This window comes from Prinia subflava, chromosome 2, assembly GCF_021018805.1.
Source record: "Prinia subflava isolate CZ2003 ecotype Zambia chromosome 2, Cam_Psub_1.2, whole genome shotgun sequence".
Taxonomy (NCBI): Eukaryota; Metazoa; Chordata; class Aves; order Passeriformes; family Cisticolidae; genus Prinia; species Prinia subflava.
The window spans coordinates 23,285,931-23,308,666 of record NC_086248.1 but is presented as its reverse complement, the minus strand read 5'-3'; the positions used below and the strand labels follow the sequence as shown (position 1 = coordinate 23,308,666).

The following is a 22,736-nucleotide window of genomic DNA, read 5'->3' as shown; positions in this document are numbered from 1 at the left end:
TGCCACCTAAAAGTCATTTTAGTTTTGTCTTCCTTGACAGAACTTTTAGACATTGTGTTATGACACTTTATATACTTGCTTTAGGTCTTTTCCCATGAACTACCTCATGTTGTATGCAACAATTTTCCACATTTTCCATTTACAAGGTGTAACTACTTGCAAGATACTAGTTCAAACCCACAGTTTCAGAATGAAATATAAGCCAGCACCTTAAGGAGAATATGCCATTCAGTCAAGAAGCAATAGCCTCATTTTTCCAGGGTATCAGCTGTTAACTGACAATCTCAGCTGTGCAAAGTTTTAACATTCAAACATGAAAAAGCTGCATATCAAGACTAAAATATATGTAGTAATGGAAAATACACTTGCCATACTTCAGTTTGCATTAACAGATAGCCTGTCCAGTCAGTTTTCTTACTCAAGAAAATTCCCCAGTCAAGACCTAATGAAAAAATTTCCATACTTTTGCTTTTCTTTTCAGAATAATTTTTTAAAAACAGAGTAATTCAACTATCCAAATGAAACACTAGTTTCCAGTTTGTTAGTATAACTTTAAAAAACTGATAAAGTAGGCAAAAGACAACTTAAATGAATAAGTAAAAAATACAAAAATCTTTTGTTTTACTCCTTCTAAGAAATCAACTTAAAAAACTCCTAAGCTTCCTTGCATGAAGTCTGAACTTTGACCATATTAACTATCCCTGTGTTTTCACTTATGTTAAACTGTCGTCCTGATGCCAGATTTTCTGTCAGATATAATGTTTGCCTATAAAGTAATAGTAAATTAAAAAACCCTATTGTAACTGCTACTGCAGCCTTACTGGGAATGTTTTCTGAAAACTACTCTACTCTGAACTCAAAGTTCAAATAACTAGAAAGTCAGTCCCTATACTAATAACCTAGCCCTTAAAAAGAGTATAAACTGCAACAAATATAAACAAGCTGACCCCATTGAAATCTTAGCACAAACAAGCAAGGATTCTGACAACTACAGTTTACCAGCTAGGCAAGAAAGTTTAAATATATAGTTAAAAATACCCTATTTTTTCCCCCTGACATGTAAGTTTATTTGACTTGAATCTAGAAAAACCTTAGCCATGTCTTGAGTTCAGCTTCTTTGTTATGGTAAACTTTAGTATTTTAAAAAGGCTCTGAGGACAGCATATGAAATTCTAGCTCTGCTCCAAACAAGTAGAAAAATTCCCACTGACTTCTTAGTGAAACTAAAAATACTTAGTTTCACTAATTAAGGATTAATAAAAAAATATTGAAAAAGTATTTGAAATTGATAATGGAGTAGACCAGTAAATCAGACATGTGCTTTAAGGCTTAAATCACATAGACTACCTCTAAGTAAGGATGCTACTGGAATAGAAAAAAAGAGTAATAATTTTCTTCGCAAGGAAATAAACATTTTCCTTTTCTTGTCTCTCTGTAGTCCATGTGGGAGTAACATCTCCCAAGAGTCTCATCCAGTCAAGTCCTTTGCACTCAACATTTTCCTCAGTGAATTTTCTTCTAACTGCACAATGTTTTTTGAACTTAAAGCAAAGCAGAGAATTCATTCCCTCATCTGGCCTAAAGATCAGCCTTCCAGTCCCCTTTTGCAGCTTACTGTCATTAAGAATTCCTATCCATATTCCTATCCACATCCCCTTTTAAAATTCTGCTCACACAGATTCATTTCCTTTATTTCTTTCCTTCTATTATAGTTATGCAGCTTCCTGGCTGTCCCTTTCCTCTACATTCTTTCTCATTCAGAATTCTCAGTTCTGGATTCTTTTGTCCTTATTGCTAAATTTGTTTTTAACCTTCTGTGCATACTTTCCTGAGTATTCACAGAATGCTTTGGGTTGGAAGGGACCTACAAGGTTACCTAGTTTCAGCTACTCTGCTGTAGGCAGGGACACTTTCCACTAGAGCAGGTTTCTCAGAGCTCCATGCAGCCTGGGGTTGAACACTTCCAGCTATGGGATGTCCACAGCTTCTCTGTCCAACCTGTGCCAGTGCCTCACCACCCTCACCATAAAGAACTTCTTCCTAATATCTAACCTAAACCTACCCTCCTTCAGTTTTCTTTCCATCTTGTCCTGTTACTACATGCCTGTGTGAAAAAGTCTCTCTCCAGCTTTCTTGTAAGCCCCCTTTAGGTACTGGAATGCTGCTCTATGGCCTCCTCTTCTCTAGACTGAAAAATCCCAACTCTCTCAACCCGTCTTCATGGAAGAGATGCTTCAACCATCAGTCATCTTTGTGGCCTTCCTCTGGACCCATTCAAATCCCTTCTAATGCTGCAGGGATAGACCCAGAGCTGGATGCAGCAGTAGTCCAGCTGGGGTCTCACCAGAGCAGAGCAGAGGGGCACAATCCCCTCCCTTGCCCTGCTGGTCACGCTGCTTTGGATGCAGCCCAGGATAGCGTTTGCTTTCTGGGCTGCGAGTGCGCATTGCTGGGGAATGTTCAGCCTCCTCCACCAGCACCCCCAAGTCCTTCTTGCAGAGCTGCTCCAAATCCCTTCACCTCTCAGCCTGTGCTTATGCTTGGGATTTCCTGGACCCAGGTTCAGGCCCTTGCATGTGGCCTTATTGAAATTTATGCTGTTTGCACAGGCCCACCTCTGAAATCCCAAATCTATGACAACTTTTTTTCTGGCTAGGTGCATTTAGTATCGATATTGTACTTTCTCCACTGCTAATGTGCTTGCTCATCTCGACAGGAGAGTTTTACATCCAAGAGAGTTTCTGGAAAGCTTATTTAAAAGTCTCCCTTCAGTGGCCCTTCTTGTCAGATCTTAACAGACAGAGAACAGTGTCCTCTCATAAAACATCCATTCTGCAATGCACAGCTTTGGTTCTCAGACTCTTTTCTGAGTTTCTCCTCTTCTCTTATGGTTAATGTCAATAGCATAATTTGTTTTGAGAGGATCTGGCTTCTGGTCTTTTCAAAAGGGCACCAGCTGGCAGCTGCCTGGTGTCAGGCTTTCAGGAGCATTGAGTGGAGCTCAGCTGAAGAGGTGACTTTCCATCACCACCTGAGTGCACAGAGGGTACCAGAGACAAAGAGGAAATTTTGGAGGCAATGGATGGAAAGACCTGTCTTCCTGTTTCTGTTCCATAAACCTAAACTGTCTGCTTTTAGATGGATAATTCCAGCTATTGAGACAAAAAAAGAGTATTTTTAATCAGGATTACATAATTTTTTTTTTTTTGGCATCACACGCTACATTTTGTTTCTGCAGTATGCTGCCTACATGTTCTGATCTTGCTTCCAAGTATTTGTTTGTTCACTTTTAACACAGTAGCTTCCTGTTTTATCTTTCAAGTACGGAATTCCTCAGAAGCTTTTGCACTAAAGACTCTTAACTGAGCTAATGGAACAGCTAATGGAATTAAGTAGAATTTGACAAGAACATATAAGGATGCTAATTTTTTTAACCAAGCCAAGGTGACCACCCGAGCTTCTCTTTCTTAAGGCAGTCTTTAGTGCTTTCTGTAGTCATGTTTGGGTTTTGTTTGTAGGCTAGTTTGGTTTTTGGGTCCTGCTTCCCCTACCCAGTGCCTACCCAGTGCTTTGGAAGCCTTCAGGAAGTTCTGTCAGGTTTGGTCCAGCAAGTGAGGAATTTTCAAGCAGTGATGTCAATGCAGCAGTTCTCCAGACACCCCACCTTCCCAGTCCATCTAGCATTTTATCAATTGAAATGGTAGTGAGAAAGAAGCAATGCATCTTAAAAAAGAGCTACAGTAATTAAGCCCAAATTTCTTTTCCCCCTCCAAAATCAGTGAATGGGTTCTTAGTAAAGAAATTCAGTCCCTCAAAACTGAGATCAGCACCTGACATGTGCTTCCCCAAAGTCTTGAGCATTCAAAATCTGTTATGCCTTCAGCAAAAATGGCTGGTTGTCACTTGGTAGCATCATTGAGGCTTCTTCTACAAGATCTCATAAAAGCTCAATAAACTATATAAATGGCAGTATGTTGCAAAGGTTAAGAACTACTAATAATGCTTTCAGTTTCCTTAACCTGTGAACTTTAAAAAAAATCTAATTTTTGTCATGCTGAAAGATGCTCTGTGAATGTGGCTTTGAAACTGGAGACACCCAGTTTTATAGCTTACAAAAGGGACTAATTGTGTACCATAGCTTCCTAACTAGTTTGATCCTTGAACTCCAAATCATTCTTCCTTCTGGATGGAAATGGAATGCAAGATGACTGCTTCCCTAGAAAGCAATGCTGAGAACAAACTGCAAATGCCTAGCTCTTTTTCCCCAGTAACATGTTTTGAGAAGCGGAATTTGCCTCATATTCGTCAAAAACTTGAACTCTGATTTGCTTCATCACATCATGAGCTAGTCTCTAAAATAGACTGTCCCGTTGAAAGAGGAGTTCATAAAAAACCTTGATACTGTAAGTTGAGATAAAAAAGATAAAGGGTTTAAATTGTGATATATTTGCTAAATACCTTGTAAAGTTTATGAGACTACATAGACAATGTTTTTCATGAAAAATGTCACCAGCATATCTGATAGTAAGTTAATTTCAGCTGCCTATTACTCAGTGGAATGGAAAAAAATACACAGATGAGAAAGGATTATTGAGATCTAGGATAGCAAGTGTTTATTCAGATGTCATCTTTGTAGGGCAGAATCTCGTCCTTGCACTGGTCTGGTAAAGTCCTGATTCCCTGATGGTAGCATGCAAGTCCAAACTCTGATTGCAAGCATGTATGCTTGTCTCTCAAAAGTTTAAATACTCAATTTGTGAAATTATAGCCCAATGCCATAACCTAGTATTTTAAATTTCAATATTGACTAGCAGTATTTCCTGCACTGTTTATAAGTATGGAGCCCTAATATTGGTGGCTAGTTGCATATAAAGAAAAATATTTATATGCATTTCAGTGAATGGCAGAAGCATCACTGGCTTCTTGTCTTCCTGGCTTCAGTGCTACTGAACTTTGGCAAAATGCCATTCATGACTCACACTATTTATTTATTTATTCTTTATTTTTAGACTAATGGGAACTTTATGAATTCCTTCCCTGATTTTTAAGAGAAATACCACTTATCTATCATCAAGAAAAATGGTGTTTCAGAATCTTAAAGTATTGCCTTAATGAATAGCCTTAAGTCTTAACAAGTATGGGTAATCACCAAATAATTGATTTTAATTTTGAAGATACTCTTGTTAAATTTTGTTTTTTTTAAAATTATTTTCTTACCTCTATAGAGATTCACACTGTTAAGCAGTTTGTCAAACTAACTATTTAGTTTGCATTAACAGCAATTTTTTGAAAATACTATTGTTCATTTGCAATTTAATGTACAACTCTCCAGAAATGCACCATAGAAAGTATGTGCATTATATATAGTACCCATGTCATCCTCCAAATGACAAAACACATGCATAGGTAGGAAAGCAGTAGTGCAGTGTTACATGTACAAAATAAGCTCAGTGTCTGGGATGGTGGGAGCTCAACTCTACAACAGCCTTTGTGAGTGTTTCAGCTATCAAAGTCTCTTCTTTCCTGTGCTCCTTTGCCTTTTCTACATCATCACGAGGATTGTAACAGTCATAGTTAGTTCAAAACATACCGGAGAAGGTACAATCATGCTGTAATAACTTCTAGATTAGTAAAAAATACTTCCATTCAAGAACACAGATTCAAAGTAATACTTTATAAATATTTGCATGGAAAATGGAGACATTTCATACATTTTGTTTCATGTTATATTAATGAAAATTTAGTTTTCATTTAAGTAGAGTTTCGCCAGTAGAGGAGGGGGGGAATATTTTTCTTCTGCTAACAAGTGCAGATTATAAAAGTGTAAGAGTTTCCTCTAAATTTGATGTAATCAGACAGGAGAAGATGCTGGGAAGGTTTCATTTAGTGCACAAGCATCCCTACCAGAACCATCTGCATATCATTTACTTTAAAGTCTGTATTTGCTGTTTTAAGAGTTAGCATTTAAACTTTTAGTATTTTATTACACAATTTTAGCTTGAATATTTTCCAGTAAATCACAGCTTGCTTCCAGATAGTATTCATTTATGATGTTACTTTCACCTTTTGTTTGCTGACAGGAAAACGAGATAAGAGAAAAATCTTAGTTGGAGGTCTGGAGAGGCAGACATGTTTGATGGGGCACGTAAGAATCTAATAGCGTGGAGACATCTCAAGCATTCCCATGTACATTCCCAAAAGATTTTCTCCCCTCCCTTGAGAAACAACTCATAGACCATTGGGACTTCCTGCTCTAGGAAAAAAAAAAAAAAAAAAGGGCAATTTAAAAAAATGTCTCTTTTTCAGACATGATTGCATTTTATTTCTGCAGTGTATTCATTTTTTCCAAAAGTTACAAGCTCCTAAAATTGATAACTTACTTCCAGAAAACGTGGAGAAATAAATTATTTTATTAAAAGCTGATTTAAAATAGCTTAAGGTCTGACTGATGGGGATTGATGCAATGCCATTAAAAATGTGTTTCCTTAGGTCTGTCAAGATAAGTGACTCATGAAAAGGGTAGTGATTCTTCTATTTCCATTCTGACTTTAAGCAGTAGCAACATGAACAGACCGAAAATAAGTATGAAAAGCTATTTTCAAGAGAACAAAACTGTCTGCAAAATTGAAATTTTTGACAGTATTTTGTCTTCATAACACCAATGCATTAATGTGACGTGATAATACAATTACAAGCACACATGGAGTGCCTGTCAATATGGTTACATACATGCACATTAAGGAGCATGTGTAGCATATATATGTTGGTAAATACTACATACTGCCTCCATGAACTGCTGTGATGAAACTGATGCAGTGTTTTCTTCTTTTTCTTAAGAGTACATTACATTTCACTGTTATCCATATCCAGTAGGATCCAAGGTGGCTCATACCAAGAAAACCGTCCTAATGTACGGGAAGGTACATTCCTTCCTAATGTACTTCCTTCAATTATACTACAAATAAACAATTTAAATATTTAGTATTTTAATTGAAAATTACGTCTGTTAAAATAGTCTTTGAAAGAAACCGGTATTTTTGTCTTTATATAAAAAATGTATCTGTGAATGAGACATTTAGGGGGTTTGTGGCATATAAGGATAACCTTTTACAAATAGAAAACTGCACATTGGCATAGCATTTAAAAAAAATCAAATTATGTGCTAAATTCTACTTCAGATGACTCATGAAAAAATCAGATGTGGCCACAATCCAAAGAATACTGTCACTCTGAAAAAAGGGTAGGGCAACTTAGACCAAGCACTACTAAGTTCAAGATACCTCAAGACATCAGGAGTATGAGAAGCAGGAAGGTCTCATCTATACTCTGAAAAAGTATTCCCAAAGGAACTAATGAGACTCAGCAGTTTTCTTATTTTTCCCTGTTACTAAAACTAAGCAAATCTGATTATGGATGCTTAAGGACATTTTCCATCTTGTTCACTTATGTGCGTATAATTAACACGTTGGTGAATAAAGCACCAGGATGATGACCACAGGTATTCGAAGAGCTGATTAAACTCAAGTGTTTTAAATTTGCAAAGATAAATTTTGAATAAAGCACATGATATTTTTATTAGGGATGTGAGAACCATAACTGAAAGCTTTTGACACCTTAATATATGTGTCACATGCCACTCCTTTGTGGAAGGGAGCACTCAAAATTCCTCAATGCCTTTGGTCAAAAGAGTGACAAAAACCAAAAGGGTCCAAAAGAAAAACGTTCACAAAATTATATTAACAGATGACATACTTGGCATGGAAATGTGTTTGCCCCTGTAAAGAGAAATGAGATAGGAGAGGAAAGGGGATCACCAGTTCTGGGTCCAGCACTGATCCAGCCAATAGGGTGTCCAAGGACCTGGTGGTGCCACCCAAGCTTTGTAGAGATACCGTTTGATAGGTAAATTTCCCTCCCCTGGGATTAGGTTTCTCACTCTTCATGTAAATGAGCAGGTGCACTCTGTTCTTCTGGACCTTTGTAGAAATGGGTTGAGGGTCTTTGAGGGTCTTGATCCCCCTTCTGGATTGACCCTCATTAGACAGTTCATGCTGATTCATTGACCTTACTTCTGACCATCCGCTGTCCTTTATGTCACCATAGACCAGAACAGGGAAGTGCGTTCCAGACAGGTGCTACCCTGCTTTCTGATAGCCCCCCTTTGTAGCCACATCCTGTCCTTACTTGCCCACTGGAATAGCCATCAGCATTTGACGCATAACAACACATTAACTCCTTACAGCCCAGACCTTTACAATGTGCCAAACTCCGTAGCTTCAATGCGTATTTAAAAGGTGCCTAGCTGTAAATGAATACGTTCACATATTTTTTCTGCTAGGTTTTCCACTGGATCTACTCCACTTTTGTAAATCCAAAACAAAAGTTTTGGAAAATCACTACATATGTGTCATTAGCCCTGCAGTTTTCTCTGTATCTTCATCAGATGACTAAGCATGTGTAATATGCATTGTAACACAACCTGTTCACACAGGACACAGCACTCTTTAGAAACTCATGATTAACATTACCTCTTGCTGAAAATAAATGTTAGAGCTGACATAATCAGACTATAAACATTAAGAAAATCACCAAACTTTATTTGGAAAGCCTATTTCAATAACTGACAAATTCTATAAAACAGAACAAGCATCCAGTACTATTTGTACTATTTATATGGGGTAGCATTTGGCAAAGGAGGGAGGTATGTATTCATGGAGCATAAATGCTGCCAAGAACATGACTGTTTAATTAGTATAGATTAAACATTTGGCAGCAAAAAAACAAATGCAAGACATCATTCATGACTTAGAATGGAAAAAAATGGTAATATATGTCTGTAAAGTGCGCAAATAAGTTGATGATTCTTTGAAAAATTCTGTAATATAGATACAAACTATACAATCAAGGAAGGCTTTTCATTTGACTGAGTATTGATAGACCGTCATAATGGATTAATACTATCTCTACCAATGGTTAGAAAACATCTTTTAGTGCATACTCTACATGTTGTCTTTCTTTCTTGCCAATTTAAAGCTTGTTTTTTAAAAAAAAAGCTTTGGCTATAAAAGCAATGTGTTGGAATGTGCTTCAATATTATGACCTGTCCTTGTTTTTTTGGCAACTTAGCTGAAGTATTTTCGCCAAATTTTATGATTTTATATGATTTGAAATAATAAAGCATGATGCAGCCCCAAAGTGATGACCTTAGAGAATTTTTTCTCTCTAAAAATGCATCGCTATAACTCTATAACAAATCTTAACTGTGAAAGTATTTCAAGTTTTCCAGCTGTTTTTGCAGTTTAAGTGTATTTTGAGACATGTTTTTTCCCATCTGTGCTTTCATTTTTATACTTACTTTGTTCAAGAATACATGCCAGCCAAATTCTTACACAAAAGATAGAATGTTTAATAAAAAAATCCCAAGAAGAACCACTGAAATGCTATCAACTAACTATTCCTTCTTTCAAATATTCCCTCTCCCGTGCATTATCTTTAAGATAGAATTCATTGATTTGCTTACTTCCTTAAAAGCAAAACTCCTGAAAGAAGATATATCACTAATAGTCAGCTATTAGGTTTTAACATTTATTTTGTTTAAAAAAACAATAATGTAATCATTGTTAACACAATTCTTATAATATTCAAATATTATTTGAATTAAAGAGATTAAACCATAGCTAGTGCCATGGCAAGGGAGAAATCTGGCAAATAATCCCTGGCAAATAATTCACCTTCCAGATTTGAGCAAAATATTGAAGAAGACAGATATTCTGTTCAAACGACCAAGCCCCCCGACTGATGGATGGGGACCGAGGCATTCATTCATTCCTGTGTCCTTCCCTGTTTTAAACCTCTTTTTTACCCAAGCTATTCTTCCCCCTTCAGAAACTCTGAGTGTGCTACTGCGTACAAAGAAAGGAGGCTCCTTGGCAGGAGCTGATGAATAGTACTCTACAAAGAAATGTGCCACAAAGAGCTGCAGTCCTGCAAAATGGCTGCTAATCCTGTGTTGTCAGTGTAGCTCAGCCATGGCTGTGGGAACTGGAGCCCGTGTTTAAAAAGTTCTTCCACCACTCTCAGTGAAACCCAAGGGCCTTGCTTGCCAGGGGTATGCAGTGGTGGGAACGTGTTCTGCTGTCACTGAGGTCAGTGGGAGATGGTGGGGCATTCTGGACGAAAGTCATTCCTTTATAGCTCTTTCAAGAAAGAAAGTAAGCATGTGCCACTAAGAAAAAGTTAGGATGTTGTAGTTGTAAAAAGTGCTACATTCTACAGTTTTGCATTGTATGATGAAGAGAGAGGGAAATAAGCAGAGACGGATCAGTGTGCATCTTGGTTCAGGTCAGAAAAAGAGATTTTATGATGTGTAGATGCAGAGAATGTACAAAAGTGGGAGAGGATTAGTGAATATGAAGGAAAATCCAGAAGGGTTTTATGTAATTGTGTTTTGTAGGATTTTTAGGGAAAAAACCAGAAGAAGCTCCAAAGCCATAGGTCATTTTAATTTTGATGCTTCATGTTGCTCCAAGTTAGAATAAATGAGTCAGATAATGAAACTGGCTTTAAATCTTAAATCCCTTTTGGTGTTCACATTTCATGCTTTCAAGTAAGCACAGATGCCGTATTTCCTAAATTACATATTTAATATTTTTTAAGTTGAAAAACAGATGTGAAGACAAAACTGGAGTCAAGAGAATACTTCAGTGATTTGGAAATCCCCACATAAATAAGAAATTATTTGAAAGAGATCAGACACTTGAAGATATGCTTAGACTTACAGATATTCAAATAAGATAAATTATGAAAATGCAGATCTGTGTGTCCAAATAAAACTGCTTTCCAAGGTTACAAGTACAGTGACAAGGGGTATAGAAATCTGGCAACCAGAACCACCAGATGCCTTAAATTGTAATCATGGGGTTTGCACACTGTATTTAGAGCAACCTTACATCTGTGTGTTTGAACTGGTCAATTGCCTAAGCTTACCATAAAATGTTTACCTTACCTTAAGCCCAGAATCAACTCATTTTCTAGTAGTGTGTTTTGGAATAACTCAGTGATAACAATTTCAAAGAAGTCATGCAGTTCTGTAATCCTATATGCAGAGATGACTTTGCTCAGATTCTCATTCTGCTGTCTCTTTGGTGAACAAAGAACCTTGAAGACTGAGGTTAAATATCCACAATTATTTCATGAAAGAATCAAAGCTCATGAACGATCTTTCTTTGTTGATCTATTTATTACTGTCTTCCTTTATATTTTGTGCCTTTTTTTTCTAAATTAAAGATGATGCAATATTTTCAATGCATTAAGTCTGTCAGATGAAGCCATATCCTTGATCAAGGTATTTCCATAGTTAACTGTGATACTGAGGCAAACAAAATGCATTCTGGATATCTCACTTCATAGTCTTTTAACAGAGCTGCATTTGAGCAAAGTCCTTTCAATGTTATCTATAATGATATCCAGTCTTCCAGATTCAGTTGCTTAAGTTAATTTGGATTCATAAATAATTTCATTCCCAGATGTCTAGCCTTTTCAGAGAGACATATATTAGTAGTTGTTCTCGGTCTTCATCTCACTTTAGTGAAAAATTACTTATTTTTATCTATATAAAATTTTTCAGAATTTTGCAAACATTCTTTGACTATGGTGCACCAAATACCAATTTGCATTGCTTTTTAAAATAAATTATCACTATACTCTGACATCTCATAGCCTGATGATCAAGTACCAAAGATACCTTACTATTACTACTCAATTAAAAGGCACTGACTATTGTCCAACATAAAAGAAGAAGCTGACCTAAAAGACGTCACCAAAGAACTCAAAAAATTCCAACTGGTCAAATAAGATTTGTCTCTGGGTGGACAAGCTTTTAAAAATGAGGAATAGCCTGGGACAAAAGGTAACACTTAAGAATCATCCCTGTGAATAGTGAACAACTCTAATTACCATAGTATGATGGCAATTGAAGATACCCATGTTAAATTATTATGCCAAAACCTAGTTGATTGTATCCTTACTTCAAGTATTCAAAAAGATCATTATGTAAAGACCATGTAAAGGCTGCCTAAAAGCTAGTTTTAAAATCTTTGTGGTACACTTGAGGAGCAGAACAGTAGATGGGGTCAGTGCTTTGCCAGGTCAGAAATCTCGCTGTTGTGCATTGCAGTTCACCAGCTGCAAGGGGAGACTGGAGTGAAAAAATACTGCTTTGAAAGTTTGGTCACACCAGGAATGAAGAAATAATGGTCACTTCAAATGTAAGAATATACTACCAGTTTTAGAGGTTTTGATTTCTTAATATACCCTGTTTTCTTCATTTGCCACCTTTAAAAAACAGCTGTGAAGTAAGAAAATTTAACCCAATCCTTGCTCAAGTAATAGTTAAGGGGGAAACATTAAAAATGCAAAGCTGAAAGATCTGCCCATTGATCTTTACCTGGTTGGAAATGGAATGGTTATATCTGAACAGTGGTTTAGAGAATATTAAACCACAAGGTACTTTTCCCTCACTAATATGGAAAGTAGCAATAAAATAAAGTTCAAAGTGTCTCCTTACTACAAGCCATCATTCATATCAAGATAAGACTACCAAAATATTATTTTTTAAAAAATCAACATATCAACCTGTTTACCATTTCACTTAGATTAGGAATTGGTGATGTACTACCATTTGTGCTTAATGACAATAACTATTTTTCATTAGCTAGTATCCTCTTTGTAAGTAGAGCATAAAGCTGAAAATTTATTATGGTTCTCTTGATAGAACAGTGTTGGAGTGAAGTAGAAGTTTGATTCTAGAAATTTCCTCAGTCAATGGAGAAAAATGAAGTCTTGCAGTCTGGACTTTTATGAATTCAAGCATAAGCAATGACACATCAAAGAAATATGAAATATTTGCAATTACTGACAAGAAATAAAGAAGTATGAAGAAAAAGCAGACTGCTTTTTCATAATTCAGATAGGTAGAAAGGTAGGTAGGTAGGTACCTAGGTAGAAAGAAAGATTTATGCAAAAGGCTACTTAAATTTTCTCCTTGCTACTTATTTTCTCCTCACTTTTCTTGAAACCAGGGTACTCTATTATAAAATGACTACTAAAAAAGCCTTATTAGTTTAGACAGAGTCAAGTATTTTTACCAACTTTTGCATTCCTTAATATTAATTATTTACAGTATTTATAGGTTTTTCTACTGTTTTGTGCCTTTATTTGAAATTCTCTCTGATAAAAATGCACACATAACAGCGTGTTAAATGACATCTGACCTCTTCTCTTGACTTCTAGTCATGTGATGAAAAATGCTTTTAAAATAGTTAAGTGTAAATACAGGAAGATGACTAAACTCCTAAACTTTTATCTTCTAAAAAATTCCCACCGCTGCCAAAGCTGGTGAAGCTCCTCTAATGGTTACAATGGTGGGAGCACTAGAGCAGAATGGCTTCCAAGTGCCCACAAGCACTTTCATCACTGTACCTGCTACCTAACTCCTGCAAATCTCTGATCCTGCCTTTAAAGAATGAGTGGCCACACAGTCCTCGTCACACTTGGTCTTCCTCTCACAGAGCGTAACACTGGGAAACTTAACGTTAATACATAACAGACAAGAACCAAATTTGTTTAGCAAGGCTGTCAGCAGCCTTAATGTACTACCCCCTTTCCAAAATTTAAAGAATGCAACTATCTTCTCTCTTTCCCATGTAGCTTGAGAATTACATCCAAGACAGTATGAAGAAAGAAATGGTAGAGATCCAGCAAACTGCAGTGCAGAACCAGACTGCAGTAATGATTGAAATAGGCACAAACTTGCTAAATCAAACAGCTGAACAGACCCGCAAATTAACAGATGTTGAAGCACAAGTAAGTAATGAATTTCAACCTCAAAATGCTTCTACTTCCCAAATACGACAGCTATACATTTAACACTGTTTAGTGTTACACACTTCTGTTCAACAATTAGAAGTCAATCGTTATGACCCACAGTTCTACCCAACTTAAGGAAACACTAGTGTTTGGTAATAAATAGTTCCATCTCAACACCAGTGTTGTCACTTGAGTGATTTTCATTACAGTATTTTAGGTAAGTCTAGAAAGACAATTGGTAAATTAATCTTTAAAGAGAATGTATTTAAAACTAATATACTATATCCAGGCATCGGATCCTAGTGTACTTTACGTGGCCCTCTCATTACTAATCTTAGCTAAACGTGTCTCTTTAAACTGTCTTTGTTCCATTTACCAGCTTAATTGCTTTTTTAGACTGAATCTTTCCTATTTTATTTTTTTAACTTGTCAAGAGAACTATGTCTTTAATTAATGTTTTCACAGATAACTCTAAGTGGGATAACAGTTCATTTCCAGCACAATGCACTGTACTATGGTTGGTTAACAAAGGGATACATAAACAAATCTGAGATTAATCAAGAAATAAGAAATTAGGAGGCTGTTAGAAAAGTGCATTCACACAGAAGTAAACTTGTCTACTGTACATTTGTTAACTTCAAACAAAAACAAATGGGTTTTAATTGAAAAGCATTAAATACAATAAAACATTCTGTTAAACAGAATGCAGATATTAGTAGAAGGACAAGTCCAATCCATGTAGAGTGGTACGTATTTATGGTTTTGCAGATGTGGTAGGAAGATGCAGATCTATAACTGCCGAAACAAATAATGGATAGATCACGCAGCACATAATTTGTATAATATAAAAAGTATGAAAAGCCTAAAATCTTTGTTGGATATTTTACTTTCTGTAGAACTCATCCAATGAATTAAATTACATTTTTTAACCTAAATCAAGGCTTTGTGAACCCTGATAAACTGATAATTCATAGCTCATAGGCATACTGAGTTCAACTTCCATTGTATTATTCAGGAGCTTAATATTTTGCAAATGTTGAGAAAATGTATTCATTAATTCACAGTAATGTCTTTATGGAAGTTACTCAATTATTTTCTGCTTAGAGGAAGAAAATAATCACTGTAACTTTCCTTCTCTGCCTGAAATTACTGGTGACTGGGTTAAGGGCTTAATTAGCAACATAAGGAAATTAACCAAACAATTGCTCTCTCAAGGACACTTACTTTTGGCCATAGTTTTCAATTACACTTAAGTGTGAAATCATGTCCTGAATGACTGTTTAACATGAAGGACATGAGTAATCAATTCTTCCTGTCAAGGAAAGCCAAATTCTGTTGAATTAAAAAAAGCTACTCTAAAACAATGAGAAAATATTTCTAGAAAACTTGCTTCTAAGTAATGCAATACAAACTGTAGAGTATCTTACATGTTTCCTAGTATCTGCATTTCTTCATTTAAAGATACAAATAAATTGTAAACAATGCGTAGAGAAAAGGTAATATTAAATGCAAAGAATGAATCGATTAAAATGTGGTTCACATGATAAACACTTCAAAATATAATTTGGGGTTGAGCAAAATAGCTAGGAGTGAACTACCAAGTGATTTCCGGACTGTGCCAAGATTTCAGTGAGTGAGAGACTTTCAACACCAGATGGGGAAAACAACTCATTCTTTGAGCCACAACCGTAACAGTTCCAGTAATGAAATAAGAATCATCATAACAGAGGGGAAGGTATAACAACAAAGCTAAAGTACACAGTAACTCTCATCAGAAACATAGCGTACTACTGAAATATTCCCAGTGATATACGGTAGTGTAATAACAAAATTAGTATAACTCTGTCTATTCTTCTTTATTCTGATTCTGAGAACATTTGTGCCTAACTTATGTGTTGAAAAATACTTTTAATCATAGGTGTACATAGAGATTTGCATGATTTTACAACATAACAAAATTACAATTTATTTAAAGACGTATCTTTTAAGAGAGATATTTTTTTTGTAATTTTTTTTTAGGTATTAAACCAGACAACCCGACTTGAACTTCAGCTTTTGGAACACTCTCTTTCAACAAACAAACTAGAAAGACAGATTTCAGATCAGACCAATGAGATAACAAAATTACAAGAAAAAAACAGGTAAGTTTGCACAGCCCAATAAAATGTTACTCCATCAAGTGCACTTCTAATAGTTTTAGAAAAAATGTACTCAAGTAGGAAAATAAGAGTTTGTACACAAGCTCTCCAAACTGATTACAAAATGTTATCCCCACTCATTACAAAAGTCATATATTACTTCAAGCCTAGGAGATTAATGCAGATTTATTCTTGTATTGTTTATATATTGTTCTTCACTATCTAAAGTTCTCCTTTATATGAGGAACTTAAGGCTAAAACTGAAACAGTACTTCAGTTGTACCCAATTTATATTCTTTTTTCGACTTATCCAGATGAATTTGATCTAACCTGATTTAAACTAATTGAGTGTAACCACATCTCCAAAATTTTATTTCCATGTAGTACACAGTACAGTATCCTAATGATTAATCAGGCTATTGCTACAGTTTTTATCTAATGTAGTGAGAAAAATAAAGCACTAATCATATTCAACATTCCTTAAGAGTCAATGTTTTTAAATTAACCAAATATTCAGCTATTACTCCTATCCTTTTCTGTACACGGCTGTGGTCCAAAGGCTCATACCTTTTTTCAGCTAGTTATGTTTCCGTATCACCACGGTCTTATTTTACTTTTGGCAATAAATAGTTTACAGAGGAATCTAAAAGCAGCAATAACAGTAAGTTTTCTCCTTCAAAGCAATGTTTTTCAATGAGAACCATATGTGCAAAGTGCTTTTTCTTTGAAAGAATTAGCTTAAGAAACCCAGGAGACATGTTTTGACATTTTTGTTCACTACTCTACTACATTTATATATGTTCCCTAAAGGTTTTATCTGCCAACTTAAGAAAAACAAGCATCCTTATCAAATGGAAAGCAAAGGAAATACTGGTTTTTAAAAGGTCATGTTTTTTGGTGTTGAACTCAGCAGACTTTAGACTATCCTTGTAACATCCACATAAAACACAAAAGCATTGTTTCTCACCTAACAAAATACAATCTGCATTGAACTAATCTGCTTGAAACATAATTATAAATAAGGTTCAGGTTTTTTTTTTTCAGTAACAGCAATGGATTTTAGGTGAGCTTCTCTCTTCTGGCTATGCATCTTTTAACATCAGCTTTCTCAGAGTCTATAGCAGAACAATTAGCAGTGAAATAATGTTCCCAGCCAGCACCCTAATAATACCAGCTCCAAAACTGGAGAAGGGTAACCCATCTTCAAGTAACTATTTGCATATTTCCCTGTCTTAATTCCATAACATTTATGTTAAGTATGTGTTTATTATAGGATATTTGAAATGTTCATAGTTACACCTTTAAATAAGTTTCATCTTTTATTAGGGTAAAACAATGAAAACTTAGTCACTTTATCTTTCCTTTAATAATATTGAATTATCAAACACCCAATTATTACACTTTTAAAGCCTGCAATACACACTGTAGTAGATAATGTTGTTTATTAATGCACTTATAAATTAAAGCATATGTATCAAACTAAACTTTCGTTTAGTTGTCTACTGCTTGCAGAGTATCAGAGAATGAAGTTGAGTGTTTATGAAGAAAGAAACTTATACAACATACTCGCTTCTCTTGACATCAGCTCAAAACTGTCTGTGGAGAGCCTAATTGTAATCTTTTATTTAGCTTTTTAGAAAAAAGAGTCCTTGAGATGGAAGACAAGCACATGCTTCAGCTGAAGTCAATAAAAGATGAAAAAGATCAGCTTCAAGTCCTAGTAGCCAGACAGAATTCTATTATAGAAGAACTAGAAAAACAGTTGGTTACAGCTACAGTAAACAACTCAGTTCTGCAAAAACAGCAACATGATCTGATGGAGACGGTTCACAGCTTGCTTACTATGATATCAACACCAAACTGTAAGTTAAAGCAGACATGCTTATTTCATTTCAGTGCTATTTCCTAATTTGTGTACATTGGTACCTATAGTCTTACAACTAGTTCTGACACACACTTCTCAAAAAGTCTGTATTTTTTGCCTTAAATTCTGCATCTGAGTTAATTAAGCTACTTTTTAGAGGGTGGGAGAAACAACCACATTTATGTGATTTCAATATTTTGTGTATCTTCTCTGGTTTGTTTATCTTCTTAACCAATTCTCAGTCATTCAACAAAATACAGAGATGCCAAGTATCATTCATCTCACATGGCATTCACATGTGTGGCAGTATACATTCCCTTGACCATATATCTAGGTGAGACTGCATATTGTAGACCTGCAACTTTTCTTCCTGGCTCACGGAGATTGTTTCTGCCACCTCTCATTGCTTTATGCACACGGAGTTTAACAAAGAAAGGACAAATTATAGTGGCTACCAAAGGCAAAGGAATAAGCACAAGCATAGTTTTTACCCTCCAAACCAGAAAGCATGAGGCCAGGGCAGCAGGTACTCCCATAAGTTCCTCACCAGGTTCATCCTAAAAATCCCTCAGCCTATCAAACTTTATAGGCAATAATCTCACCCCTAAATGCCTGACAACCTTGCAAGAAATCATAGCCACCAAGCATAGCTTCCAGATTTATGCAGATTCATGTGCACCATAAAAACCCACACACACCATAAACTGAAAGTTATGGCTACACAGGATTTAAACATTCACTCCTTGAATTTCATGTCTGATAAGGAACTTGGACAGATTAAGAAACTGTTCTAAAATTATCTGATACAGTTGCCTGTAAAATTCTCAGGCTGAAAATACATAAGCATACAGAATGCCTAAAGAAAGGATTTAAAATGAAATACTGGGAAAAATGTTAGAAGTTGTCATTAGAACTTAAAAGACAGTACAGGTGGTCTACGATACTACTGTAAGGTGGATCACAGAAAAGGCAAAGGGTGTTTGGAAGTCCCCACTTTTAATATTGTTGTATATGTTATTATTATAACATAGGTTGTAGGTGTTTCTAAACAAAGTAAATTCCAAGTTTTTGTCTTAATAACTGACGCTATTCCCTTAAATACCAAGGCTGTACATGTTCCTGCTGATGTTATCTGCTATGCTAGTGCACAAATAAGTAAACAAGTCAAAGTCATGTTGGCTACAGCACCATTAAACCCAGAGTGGAAAAAATAATGAGTGTTTGCCAAAAAGACAAAATTAGCAGGGAAAGCTTCTAAGACAGTATGCAAACAATAGAGTGTGGAAAAGCAATTAAAACACTGAATGTGTTATTTTTCTATTTAAGGCAAAGCACTTAAACAGGTAAATAATGAATAAGCAAGCTAAAAAGAACATAATAAGCAACTGTAATATAAGCACGTATTTATATGGCACCTAAACCTTTGTAGTAACTGTGATTGTTAGATTAAATTAAAAGGGAAAATACACAGAACCAACGCCAGAAGGGTCAAATATGAAATATCAGTCAGCAGGCAAAATGCCAGGAAATTCCAACCTCCATAGTTAATAAAGAATTGAACAAGAAGATGAGCCTTAGATTGTTCTGTTGAATACAAAGACTTCAACATTTGAAAATGTATTTTTTACACAATAAGTTCCAGAAGGTATATCTCTTTAATGAGTTGGGCTGAACTACCAAGCTTCAGCTTAGTATGTACAAAGTTGTTCCTGTTCAGTACAGGAGCAAAAAAAAGCTTAAATCTTCTTAAGTGTGGTTCCACCAGTCTGCTGCATTATAAAAGGTTTCATAACTCATTTCACAGTATGACTGTAGTGTCCAAAAGTCATTATTAACATAATCTTTTGCTGCTTAGGTATGTATATAATAGTAGCTAATGCATGCATAGGTTGTAATGCATGTAGGAGTCCAGACAGGGCAATGAGTGGAAGCAGAAACTGTTCAACTGAATGAGATGCAACATCCTGAGTTTTCTCATTCAACACATTTAATAAGTGTTGGCACTTTTCAATCTATCAAACAACCACAATTCTATCAGAATAATGTCTCTAAATGATACAAAGTAACAACACACATAATAAGTACCTTGATCTGTCATTTCTTTCAGGGCCAGACATATTTTTTGGAACTGCTTTAAGCCAATTACACTATAAATTGATTCTTAGTAACTTTCATTTGTCTCCTCTTAATGCCTTCAATTTCTACTGTATTTTTAACAGCTAAGAACAACTTCATAGCCAAAGAGGAGCAAATCAGCTTCAAAGACTGTGCTGAAGCTTTCAAATCTGGACTGACAACAAGTGGAATCTACAAGTTAACAGTTTCAAACACTGCACAAGAGAAGAAGGTAGGAGACCTATAAAGAGCTACCTAGGCATACTGCATGTTAAAGGTTATTTGAGCTGGCAAATGTGCTATTTTATAGGCTAGCTAATAGTGAAGTTTACTACTTACCAAGTTTCTTTACAAGCATTTCATCACTCCTAGATCTGAGTATCTCACAGGAAGAAAAAAGTCCTTCAGGTGAAATCTCGGCTCAGTTGAAATGAATAACATTTTGCTGTTTGCTTCATCATGCCAGAATTTCATTATTTTTTCCACATAATTAATGTAATTAAATCAATAAGGTACTGTTATTTCTTTATAAAATTTGTAACTCCAACAGAGTTACTCTGCATGATCAGCAGACTCCTGTCTCCTGAAGGTCTTAGTTCCTTCATATGCCCAAGGCTCTTCAGGTGGCAAAAGGAGGTAAAGTCAGGGGCATCGAAGATTACTCATGGATTTATACTCATGAAAGCAGCCTAGTAGTACTGGACTGATGTATAGGTTTCAGTTCTTTGTATCACAGAGTTTTAAGGACACTTGTGTAACAATAAGATAAACAATTGAATACCATCTAACAGAAAGGACTTTTCTGGAAAATTATGCTCTGAAAAATACTGCTACTGATTCATATAAGAGGTGAGTTTGCAGAAGTTTCACTAGATCAGTTTAAATTCCTCTATGGATAATTTTTCCCCTATGTGTTTAACTGAAATGAACTTCAATGTCAATTTAAGTTAAAGCAGTATGCCATACCTCTGTAGAAGAGACCTTGAGCTGAAAATGGCACTCAGTGGATGATACACTGAATGCCTGACAGAGATGCTCTATCTAATGAAGTAAATAAAGTGATAAAACTTCAGACAGCATAATTCAGTTGAAACAATTAATAGAATCTGAAAGGGAGAAAAGTCCCAGGTGGATTGTGAGGACAAAGAACCAAAAACCTGGGGCAAGCATTCAGAGCATTGAGGCTCACATGACGAAGGCACAGCTGAGGAGGCTAAGTGACACACGAATATAAAAGATTCCTGAATATATTTCTTAGACAAACACTAAATAATTTTATGATGATTTTATTTTCTAATTTCTACTGTAGAGATTTCCTTTACACAAAAAATGAAATATTTTACAGAACTCCTAAGACTCTACTTTATTACATCAGAAAAATTAACAGAAAATGTAAAAAAGTAGTGGAAAAAGAGGTGGAATGTGGAAAAGCAATTGGTAAAGCTCTGACAGAGAAAGCATTTTTTTCCCAAGCAAAGGTTTAGAGATGAAGTTCACCAGTGACTAGCCTTTGAAGTGCCAGAACTTAATTTAGCCCAAGCCAGACTGTGATCTTTACACTCACAAAGCTCTCAGCTAAAGGAAATAAGCAATTTGTTTGGGTAAGGTCTATAAAATACAGTAGATAAAACCTGTAATTTTTGTAGATATAATCCAGAGATATTATTTGCAGTCTGCTCCTCTTGGGAAAAAAAAACCCAAGAAGCTGGTTTTCCTTTGGAATAATCTAGTCTAAATACATCCATTTCACAAGAGAATTAGTTACATAAGATGCAGTGAAGTGTTTTATTATGCATTAAGCTGAATGGCATTTAAATAGCATAGATATCTACAATCACAATTTTAAGAGCGAAAGGAGATGAAAACTACTGCATCTCTAAAGTAATAGAATGTAGCAGTCTTTGTTAGACAACTCAGAAAGGTTAAATTCCTTGGAACTCTTACTATGACTTGTCTCAAACTTTTATCTTTGGTTTTAATTTTACTGTCAAATATAGTATACAGAGCATGCATATTTTCTAAAAGCAGACACAAGTGCATGACATATTACAAAATAAAAATTTGTCATAAATTTTAACACTGCATTTTCAAAAGTACAAAAGTACAGATTTTCTAGACTATAAAATATTAAATGCTCTACATTTGAGCATGGAGGCTTAAAATACTTAATGCAAATACCCATTATGATAATTTACTAGGTTAAAAAAGTAGTAAAAATGTAATAATTTCACTTAGTATTAAATCAGTCATTTAATAATATTAAAGAATTAAAATCTTATTCTGCCCATTTCAGATAGAAAAAGACAGGGAAGGTTTTACTTACCGTATGACATTGAAAATAAGAGACTAAAAAGTTTTAACCTGATGCTGATTTTTTAATACAAATATAAATACATAAGAGGAGTTGTCAAGGGAAGTGAAGGTTAGGGACAATCAGCATCATTGTTACACCATTTTCAACTGTTTATGATGTGGATAGCTACTAAGACCAGGAAACAGAGTGACCTTTTTTATTTGCCAAAAGTGCTGCACTGCTGTTTATGTTTTTGTCTTTTCCTCTTGTAACACCTTCTGACCTCCCAACAGGCTTATAAACAACTTCTGTGTAATCTGTAACTGATCCCACATTACTAATTTGTCTCCCATAATAATCCAAAACTAAGGAATTGCATATGACAACTGAGAGGAAAACAATTATTTAATTCCATTAATATTTTCAAACTTTCCTGTTCTACATGAGGACAAAAGCTAAG

The 22,736-nt window shown here is 35.3% G+C and overlaps 2 protein-coding genes across 5 annotated transcripts in view; one reads left to right on the top strand and one right to left on the bottom strand.

Moving 5' to 3' along the window:
• MCPH1 (microcephalin 1) overlaps positions 1–22,736 on the bottom strand; it is a 124,209-nt gene that overhangs the window by 44,362 nt on the left and 57,111 nt on the right. The window lies entirely within an intron of this gene.
• The window catches only part of ANGPT2 (angiopoietin 2), a 42,828-nt gene that overhangs the window by 8,872 nt on the left and 11,220 nt on the right, over positions 1–22,736 (top strand). The window contains exons 2-5 of one of the 2 annotated variants that reach the window (XM_063389347.1): positions 13,708–13,863; positions 15,886–16,007; positions 17,634–17,866; positions 20,088–20,215. In XM_063389347.1, coding sequence (XP_063245417.1) covers positions 13,708–13,863; positions 15,886–16,007; positions 17,634–17,866; positions 20,088–20,215 — 639 coding nt within the window. The remainder of the gene's footprint in view (positions 1–13,707; positions 13,864–15,885; positions 16,008–17,633; positions 17,867–20,087; positions 20,216–22,736) is intronic. The other variant, XM_063389348.1, reaches the window with a different exon arrangement.